We start from the raw sequence: 16,381 nt of genomic DNA on the forward strand, positions 1-16,381 counted from the left end.
ATTACAGCACAACAAGCTAAAGCAGTGCGCACACAACAAATTAAAGGTACATATAGAGCATAAAAGACACACATGATTTATTCATTATTATGTTATAGATACAGACAAGAGAAAGCAAAGTAGCTAGCTTATCGATATATCCATGATCATGGAGTCGTTTTGGTTTTCAGAAGTGGGGACCTAATCACGCCGCCGTTCACGTTGTCCGATGATGCATGGTGATAATGGATCCCATGGCAGCATTTGTAGCTAACTGTTTCAACTTCCATAATCTTCTTCTTGCAAGATGGCTCAGGGCAAGTGATCATGAAAGGAACTCCTGATCGTATATTGCTTAATTGGGAGTGGAAACAAGGAAGAGGAGCACTAGCCTTCTTTTGATTGTAATACTTTATAAATGCATTATCAAAGCCTTGAAGCACTTGAACATTCACTCTCCATTCATCAAAGTCCTCGAGAACACTAGTTATTAGGGGATCAAACCCTAAAACCAGCATGTTGTTCCCTTTGCTGAGGAGAGCCCAAGTTTCCTCGTTCTTGTATGACAGTAAAGTTAAGTTTCGATGTGTTTAAGAATAGTGTCTCGTTCATAGTTCTTATTTTGAACTCGGGTTAACATCGAGTTGGTGATGTTGTCCCAGAAATTGGTTGCAGAGGTTTGATCAAGCTTTGAGAGGTTGAAATGCTCGATTATGGCGTCTGCTTGCTTGATGATGGGGTCCTTCTTAATGGAGTCTAACCGTGTACCAATCCTCTGGGTCCCAGCAACATCAGTCCCTCCATAAATGAAGATGTACGTGTCCCCTTGAATCTGCATATCATAATATTTGCATGGTGAGTTAGGCTTTTAGAAAAGACACATTTTTTTCTCTCAATAGTATCAAATAGAGGACCAACCCATTTTCCAATTTTTGGAGAAACTTTGGTGGCTTCGTTCCAAAACCAGTTCCAGTGAAGGAAGAGTCTTTCTTCATCCTCAGCTCGAAATGGGAAGGCTTCCATCTTCCAAGCAAACATCATGTGCATTGCATTTTTGTGAATCACTTCACCTCCAGGGTTCGTGACAACAACGATAGGCTTTCCCTGGTAATGCCATTTCTCTCCTAATACCATCTTGCCTTTAATCACGAACAGGTCCTGGAAGACGTACCATGGCATGTTTGATTTTAGATGTTTGAACTTCTCTTTCTGATCATCAGTTATCTTAGTTTCCTCCACCACAGGAACCCATAGAATTTCAGAATTTTGTTTCTCTTTATTTTTTCTGAATGCATCATGGATAGATTTTAAAATCCAAACCTCGTCTTCGATGTTGTCCAGACCGGAGATGAACAGTAAAAGGTTCTTCGTCTTCACAACGTCTTTGCTTACCTGAAATTTGGCCACAAAAAAGCACATACCCTTTAAAATCTTCAAATGAATTGGGACTACTATTGAAATTAAATCTTACTTCTAGCTTTATTTACTTAGTACCTCCGGTAATTAATACTACCTCCGATCCTAATTATAAGAGCTAGTTGACTAATTTGAAAAGATTAAGGAAAGAACTTAAGTTAGTTATTTATAATAAAGAGGTGGTATCTTTCCTAAAATATCTTTACTAATCAAGTATATTGGTTAGAATTACTATTGTTAGAAAGACTACCTTGGAAAAAAATACATAAATATGAGAGATAAAATATATTAGAGTCTTATATTTAGGATCAAAATAAAAATCAAATAAGGTCTTATATTAAGGACTGGAGGTAGTATAAAAGCTAGTTTGAGTATCAATTTTATTCTAAATATAAGATTCCAATTCACTTTATCTTTCATATTTATTTGTAGTAGTTACACATATTATAGATTCCATCAAATGGTAGTTTTAGTTAATATACATGATTAGTAAAGGTATTCTAAGAAAGATAACACATTTATTATAAATAACTAACTTAACAAACTTCTTTAATATACTAAAATTAGTCAACTAGCTCTTATATTAAAGGCTGGAGGTAGCATTTTATAATGGAAATGTTTTAATTATTTTCTTCCTAAACGATTTATATAATTGAGTTTAAAAATTCTGAGAACTGACCACTCTTGAGCAGTGTTGTCGAAGATTCCCAGATCAATAATTTCCAAGGAGAAGATGAGAGCCTTTAAAAGATCCACAATTCCAGAAGGAAACAGAAGCGCCTGCTCTCATGATATTTTCTCTTTTGCATCTTCTGAAAATTTCAATGAAGCTAGCATTATTAGCGTTGGATATATTACAGGGAAAATGGCAATTTTAATCCCAAAAATAAATTTAATAACACTTGGCATTTTAATACTCCTCTGATCCTTAATATAAGACCCATTTAACTAATTTGATTAGATTAAGGAAGTTAGGTAAGTTAGTTAATTATAAAAAAAGTAACACATTTTTCCCAAAATACCATAATCATCTTTCTTAATACCCCTCTCCCTCTTCTACTTGATTATGGGTGAGAGAGTATCTATAGGGGTAATTTAGAGAAAACTGATAAATATGAGAAATGGGTCTTATATTTAGGACCAAAACCAACTTAAAAATTGGGTCCTATATTAAGGACCGGAGGAGTAATATTTTGTTAAAAGATGAGTTGTAAATATCAATTCATACAGTGGTCAATATGAGAGTCAATTGGACATTCAAGTTCTTATAAGTCACTTCAGCAGATTTGCAATTGAAACTCTCATGTATGATTGCATTGATATTTTCAACTCGTTTTTTACTAAATTTTTTTAGATCTGACTGCTTCTAAATTCATCTTTTGAGATTTAAGTGTTATGCTATCTATAGCATGTACTTCAAAAGAAATTTAATATGCTTGTGCTAAAAAAATAATTATTAAAAACTTGGAAAAACTCATAAACAGTTCTTTTCCGTAACCTTCTTCATGTTTAATCAAAGTCAACTCATTATTATCTGTGTGAGCTTGCCATGTTACCAAACGACGAAAACCCCCACAATCTTCCACCTGATCGTCCGATGGATGATGAAGTGGGGACAATAAGGGGCAATCAGAGTGACTCGAGCATGCCAGAGGATTTGGGAAATAGGATTGAGGAGCCTAAACCTCCAAAAGAAACTAAAGGGAAGGGGAAATAAGAGATAAATTCCGGAAAAGGTAAGTTCCAGAGGAAGGATGGGTGCTTCACAGGGGAAGTATCATCGATAACCAGGGCTGAAGAATGGATGGATGCAGGTGAGGAAATGATGGAAAATAGAACAAAGAAAATGCTATCCTACAGGGAAGTTTTGAAACCAAGGTACGTCAATGAAGAACCAAAAAGGAATTCAGGAAACCAAAAAGAGTAGTGGGATGGATGCTTACTCTCTCTAGATCCGGAAGAAATGGAGAAAGGAATCAGCATTAAGGAATCTGAAGGGAACATAGCCATTGAGTTTGCTGAGGAGGAGAAACGAATATTGGCCAAAGAATGGGAAAATTCACTCATCATAAAACTGCTAGGAGGGACGATTGGATTTATGCCACTACGAAGGAAGGTGCAACTGATGTGGGGAAAATCTAGGAAAGTTGATCTCTCAGATATCGGGAATGGATATATGATTGCAACCTTCCAAGAGCTGGATGATTACTACTTTGCTTTGGAAGGAGGCCCATGGATGATCTAAAATCACTATCTTACTGTGCAAACGTGGAAGCAAAATTTCAATCCATGGGCTGAGAAAATACATAAAGTGGCGATATGGGTAAGGTTACCGGGGCTCCCAGGAGATTATTATGATAAGAAATTTTTTTATCATCTGGAAAACAGAATCAATAAAGCTATAAAAGTTGATGAGATGACATTAACAAAAGGGAGAACTATGTATGCTAGAATGTGTGTGGAGGTGGATTTACACAAACCCTTGCTCCCAACTTACACAATGGATGGAAACTACTTAAAGGTGGAATATGAGGGTCTTCATTTAATTTGTTTTGCTTGTGGCAAATTCGGCCATGCGACAGATCACTGCCCAGCTCGACGAAAGCAAGAAGGAACACCAATTAATGAAGAGACCAACAAAGAGCAGGAGAATGGCAGAAGGAAAGGCGCGTCACCCACAAAACCTCTAGAGTTGGAAAAATCACCAAAAAACACCTACAGAGGTTGGATGATAGCACAGGATTCAAGGAGAGGACGAAGGGTAGGAGACCGAGGAGGAAAAGTAAGAACATAGACAAAAACGGCTGAAAAGACAAGAAAGGAAATAGGGGTCAACTCAAGATTTGCAGTGTTGGAAATGTTAGAAGTAGATGTGGGAATTGAGAAAACTGAAATAGTAGGTAGAACCCCGTTGCAGAACATCTCGAATGCCCAAGAGGAAAAAAGAGAAAGAGAAACTGGAGAAAATAATACAAGGAAAACCACCACAAGGGGAAAAAGGAAATCTGCAAGTAAAGAATTAAAAGGGAGAGAAAAAGTCAGAGTAGAGACTAGTAAAGGGATAAGCAAACAAGTGAAGCAATAGGAAAAGCAGGGTTTAATCCTACAAAAAGCTGGCGAGACACAGGGGTAAAATAGGAGAGAAAAGGATATGGGCTCTAAAGTAGATCAAGAAGTAGAGAAGAAAGTGGGCCTTAGAAGTGAAGAATACAGCCCGAAGGAAGAAGTGAGTGGCAAGCAACAACACATGGGCCAAGAGACCAAGACCACAATATGCAAACAAAAGGAAAAGGGACGAGGGGAAAATTAGGAACTGGGCCTTGAGGAAATATTAGAGGAATAGTTTAATAATGATAAGCCCAATACTGATGATGGAAGGATGGACCTTAATATGAAAAAACCACCAGATCCATGCAGTGTAAGCGAACTGATGGGCCCTTATAATGTTGAACACCAGGTACAAGAAAAAAGGGGTGAAGAGGTTGGCAACATGGAGATTAAGAGCAGCGAGAGCCTAACAAATACCTCGCTAGTTCTAGAGTCAATATAATTGTGAGTGGTCCTTGTCCTACCTCTTAGTTATCCAATGATTATAGTTTGGAATGCTAGAGGTGCTGCTAGAAGTGCTTTCGGACAGACGGTTAAAGAATTTAAATGGAAGTATAGACCAAACATAATGGTTCTCGTTGAAACAAGATGTAGTGGTGAGATTGCTGATAAAGCCATAAGAAGAATGGGATTCCAGAACAGGGTGATTAAGGAAGCAAAAGGAATGTCAGGAGGAATATGGATTCTTTGGGATGATCCACAAGTATCAATCTCACTAATTAAAACAAAAAAGCAATATATACACTGTGAAGTGAGAGGAATAGGAAGAAGAATCTGGTTGTTCACTGCGATATATGCAAGCCCCAGAGAAGGAGAACGAAGAGAGATGTGGGAGGATATATTAAGGATTGCAAATAGGACAAAGGATCCCTGGTTGGTTGCAGGGGATTTTAACGACATAAGAAACAGATCAGAACGAAGAGGTGGTGGAGAAATACAGGAAAGTAGATGTAGAAAGTTTGAAGACAATATAAATAAATGCAAGTTGATAGAAATAGCCTCAGAAGGGCCCAGATTCACTTGGAGGGGACCCATTGTACACCCAGTGTGCAGACTGTATAAAAAGCTAGACCGTGCGTTATGGAATGACAGCTGGAGAAATGAATTCAATGATGCTACGGTAAGAGTGGGACCAAGAATCAATTCTGACCATCATCCTCTGTTCATAAAAATACTGAATGAAAAAGGAAAGAGGGAAGCCCGGCCATTTAGATTTGAAGCCGCTTGGTTAACACATGATGACTTCAAGAGGAACTTGAAAGAACATTGGACAGGGAATAAAGATATTTGGCATGAGTTACAGGATCTAGAAAAAAATCTGAAAGATTGGAATATCAACACTTTTGGTCACATAATGACGAAGAAGAGAGAGCTTATAAGAAGAATTAACGGGATCCAAAGAAGCAAGCAGAATTATTTCAATTAGAAATTAGAGGACTTGGAGAGAGACTTAATAGAAGTATTAAACCAAATTCTGCAAAGGGAAGAAATGTTGTGGTACTAGAAAGCCAAAACTAAGTGGATGAATGATGGAGATAGAACACAAGATACTATCATACCAAGACCACAATTAAGAGAAGGAGAAATAGGGTGACAATGCCGAAAGATGAAGATGGAAATTGGGTAGAAGGGAAAGAGACAGTGGGTGAAGTGATCAATAGCTTCTTCCAAAAGCTCTTTACGGAGGAAGAGATGGACAGAGGATGGATTTACACAAAACACTCTTGGCCAGAAGTAGCAGACAAGGAGTGGCAGCAATTAAGAGGGAGAATAAATGATGTAGAAATCAAAGAGGCCATTTTCTCAATTGGAAGTTTAAAAGCACTAGGGGAGGATGGCTTTCCTGCCATTTTCTATAAAAAAAAAACTAGGAAATTGTGGGAGAAAGCGTGTGTAAAGTGGTCAATAAAATGTGGAAGGATGCAAAAGAAATCAAGAAAAGGTCAGTCAGTTTAGACCAATTTCTTTGTGTAATGTCATATACAAATGCCTAACAAAAATCCTGGTCAAGACATTAAAGCGGTTGATTACCAAAGTTGTTTCTCCACATCAAGTAAGTTTTGTGCCTGGAAGGAACATCCATGATAATATTATCATTGTAAATGAAATGATTCACTCGATGAGAAAGAAAAGGGGGGGAAAAAAGGCTTCATGGCAATCAACATTGACTTAGAGAAGGCCTATGATAGAATAAACTGGAGATTTATGGGAAATGTCTTAGAGGAATTGAAGTGTCGAGATGAGGTGATTGAAAGAATTATGGAATGTTTGTCTCCTACTTCAACAAAAATCCTATAGCATGGAGAAAAGCTAGAAGCTTCCAACCCCTCTAGGGGAATTAGGCAAGGCGATCCCATTTCCCCTTACCTCTTTATGCTCGGAATGGAAAAACTCACACATATGATTCTAGATAGAGTGAGAGAGAAAAAATGGAAAGGAATCAAAGCGGGCCGAAATGGTCCGTTTATCACTCACATGATGTTTGCTGATGACCTCGTGCTCTTCACAGAGGCTAATACTAATCAAATAGATTTAACTGTTGATTGTTTGTAGGAATTTGGAGCTGTTTCTGGGCATAAGGTGAGCACGGAGAAAACACAAATATACTTCTTGGCGAATGTGAATACTAGCACAAAAAAAGAGATATGCAGAAGAAGCAAATTTAAACAGGTGGAAGAATTGGGGAGATACTTAGGCGCTAATATTACTTTCCCACTTAAGAGAAAAGAAAAATGTAGTAGCATTGTGGAAAGGGTGAAAAGAAGACTGAGTGGATGGCAAACTGCAGCTCTTTCCTTAGCAAGGAGAATGACTCTAATGAAATCCATCACCAGCTCAATGGCACTGTATCCGATATAGCATGACACACTCCCAAGAGGGGTTGTTGAGGAAAATAGAAAGAGTCCAGAGAGGATTCATATGGGGTGACCAAGGAAAAACAACGACGTTGGCATGCCATAAATTGGGAAACCTTAGGTAAACCAAAGGAACAAGGGGGGCTGAATATTAAATCCTTAAAGTTAATGAATGAGGCATTCATGCTCAAGTTGCTGTGGAGGATGGAAAAAGAACCGCAAGCACTCTGGGTTCAAGTGCTACAAGGAAAGTATGGCAGAGGACAGGATGATAGCCAACCAAGAATCACTAAAGCAGGAGATTCTCAACTATGGTGAGGAATGAACAAATAATGGGACTCCTACAAAGAAAATCTAACAGAATACACCAGAAAGGAGAATAATACTGGAGAAGAGATTGATACGGGGAGAGATGTGCAGAAGGTCACAAGATGGAATTTATCTGTTGATGGAGAATTCACTACAGCAAGCACCTATAAATGGTTGAAAAGGAAGGAAAACACGAGGGAGAGGGGTCTGTGGCAAGCAATATGGAAGTTGAAAGTACCAGAACGAATAAGAGTCTTCATGTGGAGAATGAAACACCAAAGGCTAGCAACAAAGACCTTAACAAGTAAGTAGGGTGGTAGTAATGACCTGTGTCCGCTATGCAATCAGTCAAGAGAGGACCTGATACATGCCATAAGAGACTGTAGCTATGCTGCTATGATTTGGTGACAATTGATACCTGCAAGAAGGAAAAAAGAAAGTTTTCAGGCAAAATGGGACGATTGGCTAACATAGAATCTCATGAGAAGAGGAAAGGAGGAAGAAGATATTACCTGGCCGGAGCTATTTGCGACGGGATGCTGGCAAATCTAGAAATGGATAAACCTTCAATTACATGCAGAGGAGTTCAAGCTACCAATTAGACCAGGGGAAAAAATCCAAGAGCAATGTACTGCGTATAGAAGACGCTGGGACGGGGATCAAATGAGAGTGGTGGAAAACATAATCATCTCTATTAAGTGGCAACCGCCTGAGACAGGTTGGTGCAAACTTAATACTGATGGAATAAGTACTAGAGATCTATCAAGATGTGGAGGAGTAATTAGGGGGGATGAAGGCGAATGGCTCAAAGGATTCTGCATGAAGCTGGAAGAGTGCGGAAGCTTAGCTACCGAAGGTTGGGGGATGTTAGAAGGAGTGAGACTATGTTGGGAATTGGGGTTCAGGAAGGTGGAAGTAGAAAGCGATTTGGAATAGCTAGTGAATGGGATCAATCGAAATCAAGTAATACCAGGATGCCAAAACATCATCTTGGAGATTTCGAAGCTGATGCAGAGAAACTGGACGATAAAAATCAAGCATGTTTACAGAGAAGGAAATAGGTGTGCGGACGCATTGGCCCGATTAAGCTGAACGCAGAACAGACGGAAGTGCGTTTGGATGGCGCCACCAATAGAAATCAAGCGACTATATGAGGAGGACCTGATGGGGAGTAACAATTTGCTTCGTAGTGTTACTGTTTAGTGCCCTGAGTTTCGCTTAGCTTTTTTCACCAAAAAAAAGTCAACTCATTATTCAATCTCATAAGAACTTGATTGAGCTTCCCAACAACTTCGGATTTGATGTTATAATCCCTACATCAGTTTCAAAAAGCACACGAGGCAATAAAACCTCACAAATACAACGACTATATCATTAATAAAAATTCATCTGATCTATAATTGTAAGCATATATTTAAATTGAAGTTTGTGAAGGGATACAGATTCTCTAAAAATGTTTTCAAAAAAATTTCTTAGGAAAAAGTAGGTAAAAAGCTTTAGGTTCCTTTCATCACTACTTAAGGAGATAATATTAATAAGAAGAGATCAGAAAGAGAAAGATAGAAGTGACACCCACCTATTAGCATACTCATCATCATGGGGTGAAGTGATATCAAGGAGATACATAATTCATTTTTCACAAGTGTGACCCATCATCTTTAACTTCACCCGCTGTAAAGTTATTTAGGAATTTGCATCTAATTCCCAACATAAGAATTTGTGCTCTTTCCCATTAAATGGTGATAGAATGTTTTATGCGTACACAAAAATAAGATTAATTACTACCTCATCTACTTAAGATAATTAAAGTCACTTAACTAATTTGAGGAGATTAAGAAAATTAGTTAACTTACTTATGTGTCGTAAACATGAGGAGATTTTCCAAAAGTATCTCTTTTTTAATTGTGACTACTCTTGAATGAAAATCTCTTGACATGTGTGATCAATAGGGATACCTAGCTTGAAGAGTAAATTACAAATTTGAGGGACAAAGAAGATTGATGTCTTATATTTAGGATCAAATCAAATTTTCAACTAGTTTTTATATTAATGATGAATGTGGTACTTTATTTAATTTGTATATACCTTCACGCATCAGGAACAAAAATCTGGAAAACGGAATTAATCCTCATAGAGTTGTACTTTAAAATAAAGGGGCTCATATCATCGGTAGGCTTTATAATTTGATTAAATTTTGGCTTTAGTTCCAATAATTTCAAAGCATTGGTTTTAGATATTATGGTTTCATAAACTTTTGTATGAGTTTAACGAATGATATCTATATATATTTTAATGAGTTTTAATTTTGATTCCTATACTTAAATCAAGCCTATATGAGACTACAGGGATTAAAACCAATGATTTGAAATTAGAAAGACCAAATCTTAATTGGATCCCAATAATGATATTAATTAAAAAAGCAACAACAAAATTTGGTTCTATTCGCAAAGATGTGACTCATGCCACAAAGAAGTGAGTTTGAATTCCAATGTCAATGTCAGAACCTCTATAAACACTTGTTGAGTTTTGACATAAGGCATTGAAAATCAAACTGGTCGTTAAATGGATTGACACAATGGTTCAAGGGTTAAAAGGTCTAACTATAGTTGGAGTGACTCAACCCAATTATGATAAAAAATAATATAATTTAATTGAAACATACAATAGTCATATGTAACCGTAAAAATAATTAAATTTAAATAGAAATGCATTAGTTTATGAGTAAATATAACATTCATGCATAAATTACACAATAAAAAAATAGAGTAACTAAAGAATAAAAATAACTTATTGTTATTCTTTTATAACTCAAGATGATGTCATTTTAGGCTCATCAAGGATTGGCTTACGAGTTCACTGATATAACTAGCCGACCTGGATTGGGTTTTAATATTATCTACGCTATGACATGACCTAATCTTGGTAAGTGTCGCCTAAATTATTTTTGTTATACTCCTTCATTCCTAAATGTAAGACCAATTTTGTAGTATATAATTATACTACAAAATAGGTCTTATATTTAGGACCAAAGGAGTATAAAAAAAGTGAGATAACGCCAATTGAAGCGGGTTTCATCTCCTCTATTTATCACTTTACTATTATCCAGAGCAACGAGAAAGCATAAAGATGATGAAAGAAATAAAATACCACAGTTCAGTCATCGATTAGCACAAGTAAGAAGGGCCAAGATTGCCCAGTAAGCATAGAATTCTCGAGGAGCAGCATACAAAGTTGGGACATCTTTATGGCTGAGACTCTTGTCGGCGATCTTCTTCTCCAATGTTGAAATCCCCTCAATAAGTTTGAATGTAATATCAACCAACGTGGTAATGAGATCTAAGTTGCTTTTGGTAGGCCTGGGTTCTTCCCCAAGCCTGAAGATATGGAGCTCAAGAGCATTTTCCTTGGTAGGCTCCATGAGAGACAGACGCCAAGTTTCACCAAAGTCCAAAGCCAAAGGTGAGAGAGCTATCACTGCCTTTGCGTCCCACGCGTACCTTTCAAGCTTCTCCAGAATTCCCACTACTCTCTGGTATGCCGTAGATTTCTCAAAAGGCTTGCATGTCATCTATAATACCAATTTATTAGTATCCAGTCTCTTCCATTCCACCTAGTTTGTTATTTTTTTCGAAAAGACAGATCTGAAAAGTGAATATAAGAACAAGAAAACGAAAAATAATGACCTGACAAGCAAGTTGTTTGAGGGTACTGAAAGGTGGCATGGAACTGGACTGTGGAACCTTGTCTTCCACAAGTTCAACAGCTTTGGGACGCTGTTAGAATAATATCCAAACAAGCACAAACAGATGATAGTCAGTTAATAAACAAACAGAAAGTATTCGATCGTAAGAAAAATGGGGTTTAAGTGAAGAAATTAAGAACCTTGAGATCGAGGGAGGTGCCGATGTGAGTGGAGTTCTTGACAATGTTGGAGACCACATTGTAAAGAGAAGCGACATCGTACTTGGGGGCCTGCGAGTCATGGATTACGATGATGTGGTTGGAGATGGCTTCATCAGTTGCAGTGAAAGGGTTGATCTGTTCCAACGACGAAGATGAAGAATTGAAAACGACCATCACTGGTGGATCTAACGTCTTAATCGACGACATGTCTGCAAGTGTCGGATAATCTGATATAAGAAGAAGAGAATATAATAAGGAGACGATTAGTTGCTGTGCTCTGCTTGCTGCTTCTCATGGCGTATTTATAGGCCATAAATCGCATGTGGTAGAATTATAAATAATAATAAATTAATGAATATATAATAATAATAATAGAGTGTGAACAATTGAAACTACCGAGGTGGATCTGGAATAATGTCTTCCGGATCCTTCTGATTCAAAACCTGGATATGGTTTGCACTACTTCCAGTTCTTAAACGAGGTCTTATAATTAGGACCAAAGGTAATATTATTTTATCATGCAAAGAAGGAAGATGTGAATTTAATAAAGACAGTGTTTTCAGGTTTAGGCAAGAGTGTGTGCGTGTGTGTGAAGATATATTAATTTAACTTATTAAAGACAGAAGATTAAAAACAAGTTAGTGATGGCAGAAGAACAAGTAACATTATTAAGGGGTTTGATGCACAGCTGTACAGAAACTAGACAAGTTTTATTTGTTAATTAATATCCTACCTCTAAGAGTAAAAAGGAAGTAATTGATTCGGCCAGAAAAAAAGGAAGTCATTGAAACCTGTGGCGGCCAAACCCCCTAATAATAATATATAAGATTTTTTTATTTTTAATAATCACGTGACAAAGTGTAGTGTGTAAAATTTTATTGCTGTGCAGTTATAAGTTAACACGCAGCATGCCATGAAAATTACTATTTACCTTCTTGTTTTTGTTAATAAATAATTACTTATGCTTTGGGCGACACGTATTACATATTATTGCGAATTTAATGTTTCATAAGGCGTAAGCACTGAGTATTTAAAATTATAGTATTGTCTGATAACAACACAATTTCGAATTTCGGAGAGCATTATCATTAATACTTTCAGCTCGACAAAGGTCAATTTCAATTTTGAAATGACTTAAGAATACTTTAATTAAGGTACGGTTTGTCAATAATAAATTGATGAAGAAGGTGAGTGTCAAATCTTTATAACAAGTCTTTCTAATATTTTATATTAAATGTTCAAACATCAATTGTAACTTTTTATATCACTGTCCAATTTTGAAAATTCAATATAAAATCCATGTGTCTGCATGTAATAGTTAAACTTTTTTTTTAAATTTTTCATCTTAAAATTTTTGACATGTTAATATCAAATTGCATAAAGTTAGTTTGAAATTTTGAAAGCACTTGAAATTTAAAATTCACCAAATTTAGATTTAAAACTAGAAAATTTTCCCCGTGCCATGCACGCATTAAAATATTTTATTAGATTTTAAATCTTAATAAATTGTATTATCTTAGTTAGCTCAAAATTCACTTTTTGTATGAGTATGATTTTTTTATTCATTTAAATGTGATTTGAATTAGAGATACAGAATTTAAGAAGAACATAAAAAAAAAAAATTAAAGAACATAAAAAAATAAAATTAAGTAATTATTTCTCCATTTAAGTCTCCAATTGATATATTATTTAATTATGATGCTCCCTATTTAATTTAATATATACAAATCCCTATTAAAATATTATTCAAATTCAAAATTAATTATTAATTTCTTCGTGTGAGCCTCCAATTGAAATCTTATTTAATAATGATGCTCCTCATTTAGTTCAATATACTCAAATCCTAATCAATATATGATTCAAATCCTATCTAATAATAATGCTTCTTATTTAATTCAATATACCCAAATCCCAATCAAATCTAAATATCATTCAAATCTTATTAATTAAATATATTCAGATTGCATCATATCATACCCGACCCGTTTTTAAAACCAAATCGGGTATTACAAGTTTTCAAGAATATAGTTGATAGTTGATAGTTGATTGATTTTCATACCCACTTCTAGTTAGGCGTCTGTAAAACTGTTGTCCTAAACTATACTACCCCAATTTTTATTATAAGTCACTCGTACTTATTTTTGTATATCAAAAAATTATTAACTTGATAAAAATTTGTAAATATACATTTATTAAAGTTTTTTCCCCTCTTTTTGCATGTATAAATCGTTCTCACATCTTTTTTCGTCTATCTCTTTTTAATAGAAATTAAATAAAGATACAATTAAAAAATGATGGTTAAATACCCAATAAGTGATGACTTATATTTAGAATAAAAAATTTCCTCCGCAAGTGACTTATAATAAGTCCGAAGCGATGTCATAAACTATAATAAGCCAATATCACCTACTCATTAAAATAGTATTAACATATTATCTTTGGTCATAATTATAAGATCATGTTTATAATGTATAAACAAGGTCTTATAATTAGAACTGCAGGTAGCCTTTCAAAAGTATTAAAAGAGTGAGAGATAAGACTTTTTGTTCATTATAAGAAAGCAAGTACACGATGATAATCATGATGTTTCAAAAAAAAATATTTTGTTACAGTCGGATATTACCACGTACTATTCGCACAATAAAAAGAGAATTAGGGCATAAGATTTCAGGGGGACACGTATTACCTCAGGCTTGTTTACATGTTCATACTGATAAATAAGTTTATTATTTTGTAATTATAGCATATGTAAATGCGGTTCATAGTATATTCAACGGTACTGCCTTAAAGCTTCTTTATTAAGAAAAAGGTTACAATTAAAATTGTTTCTTGTAACAAATCGAGTTGGGTATGAGGTAAGGAGCTAGTTCCTCATAATATGTATAACAATCTCTATAGAAAAAGTGTCCACATTTAATTTACCGTCCGATAGTATATTTGAATAGAATTAACTTCAATAAGAGGATACAATGTCTAAAAAATAGTTGTTTCTTATAGATATGTTGGATTTCATGGTGGGCTTTTCAATTAATATTTTTAATTGTCACACTTCTATAATATCAAGAGAATTTCGCCTATCTAAACAGAAAAAGTAATTTGCGACGAAATTTATTTAGGGAATAAATTCTTGTCAATAATTCGTTATTAACATGTGGCAAATTTTGTCGCAAAATGAGAAAAATTTCTGCGGCCAAAAATTCATCATCATTATTCTATTATTAATCCATCGTAAATAATTTAGTGATGGAATTTTCTGATGAAAAATTTTCTCCCTAAATTTCAGAATGCTTATTTTGGTTTTGCTATAAAATTCGTGACTAAAATCTGCGTCTGATCAAACTTTTTAATACTGATCTATCACTAATTTTGTCGCTAAGGATGCCTATTCTAAAAAAATATGAGCTGATCCTTGAAAGTGTTCAGAAAAAAATAGGTTGAAGAAAAACATCATTAGGCTATGTGTGTGATAACTATAACATAAACATTAATTGAGGTCCCATGCTTCAATGCAACCCTCAATTTGTTGATTCTTTAATTTGAGGTATTTACACTTTCAATAGTTTGGGGTCGAAAATAACTATTATTATGTGTACTTTTAATTGGAGAGGATGATTGGTTTTCCTAACTAAGTGGAGTAGTTAATTAGAGTAGTTTGGAAACCAAGTGTCAACAAGTCTGATCAAATTGGATATAAAATAATTTTCTGAATGCTTTATAAGTGCCAACACACATCATAACTGAAAATGATTTCATGACAAGCTGTGGTTAACGTGCCTAGGCATGATTTGCATATACTGCGGACTCGTTTGGAATCACAGTTATAAATATCTATAAGCATGTTTTATGTAAACCAAGAAATTTTTTTCCTCCACATACTTACTTCATATTTCATAAATTACTATTAAATATTGCTCATAATTCACTCTAAACATGGCCTTAGAAGAGTCATTGGTGAAGCCAAGACCTAGAGTAACGGGTTTTAGAGTATTGTACAATAAACTCATTATCAAAGCTCATTTACATATTTTTCGTTAACTTTTTCAAGCTTGCTAAAAAAAACTATTGACTATAAAACATGTTTTCAAGAAAGATAAATTATTTTCATACATTTTATGATTATTTCGGTAGACTGAAATATGTTTCCAAGCTAAGTTGAAGACTAGAGTATACATATAGAAGCATTTTAATTTCAAATCCATTTTTAACATAAAAACAAAGCATGAACTAATTAAAGGTATTGTAAACATAAGAGAAACTTAAATAGTTAAATTCATTCTAATGCCCACTCAAGCTGCCTTTCATTATCCCCATGCTTTAATTTTGACCCTTACTCGTCAATCATGTGCATAATGACAAAGAAGCTCAAATAGTTAATTCTTTGATTGATTGATTAATATAGTATTCCTCCGATCCTAAATATAAAACTAACTCCTTTTGTAGTGTAAATTACACTATAAAAAAATGTCTTATATTTAGGACTAAAGTGTAGGACCCAGGCCTTTGCTAATATAAAAAGTGGTTCGACCAAATGTCCATACTCATTTGAAAACATAAAGTTAAATTATACACATAATTAGTCTTCTAAACTTTGGGTGATGTAAAAATAATTTTTTAACTTTTTAAATTTAATAACCCCAATTATCAATTATATATTCCTTAAATTTTATTATTTTTATGAATACACACACACAAAGCTAATTTTGATTGATCGGTTGATAATTCCTTTAAATTTTAAGCCGACTACAGATATTAGGGGATTCATCATAAAGTTCCAAAGGTTTTAGAAGTTATTTGTTCAATAAAAAAATTTG

At 34.8% G+C, this 16,381-nt stretch overlaps 1 protein-coding gene across 1 annotated transcript; it reads right to left on the reverse strand.

Moving 5' to 3' along the window:
- Window positions 1-553: 553 nt before the first annotated feature.
- LOC114740314 (protein SIEVE ELEMENT OCCLUSION B-like) lies at window positions 554-11,777 on the reverse strand. Its single transcript, XM_028928438.1, has 7 exons — window positions 11,550-11,777; window positions 11,351-11,440; window positions 10,839-11,235; window positions 8,180-8,231; window positions 8,028-8,085; window positions 898-1,371; window positions 554-811 (listed from the first exon to the last, which is right to left on the reverse strand). Exons 1-7 carry the CDS (start codon window positions 11,775-11,777, stop codon window positions 554-556), a joined length of 1,557 nt encoding a protein of 518 aa, XP_028784271.1.
- Between the last annotated feature and the right edge of the window lie 4,604 nt (window positions 11,778-16,381).

This window comes from Neltuma alba, unplaced genomic scaffold (genome assembly GCF_004799145.2).
Source record: "Neltuma alba isolate B1F8T4 unplaced genomic scaffold, ASM479914v2 tig00003107_pilon, whole genome shotgun sequence".
Lineage (NCBI taxonomy): Eukaryota > Viridiplantae > Streptophyta > Magnoliopsida > Fabales > Fabaceae > Neltuma > Neltuma alba.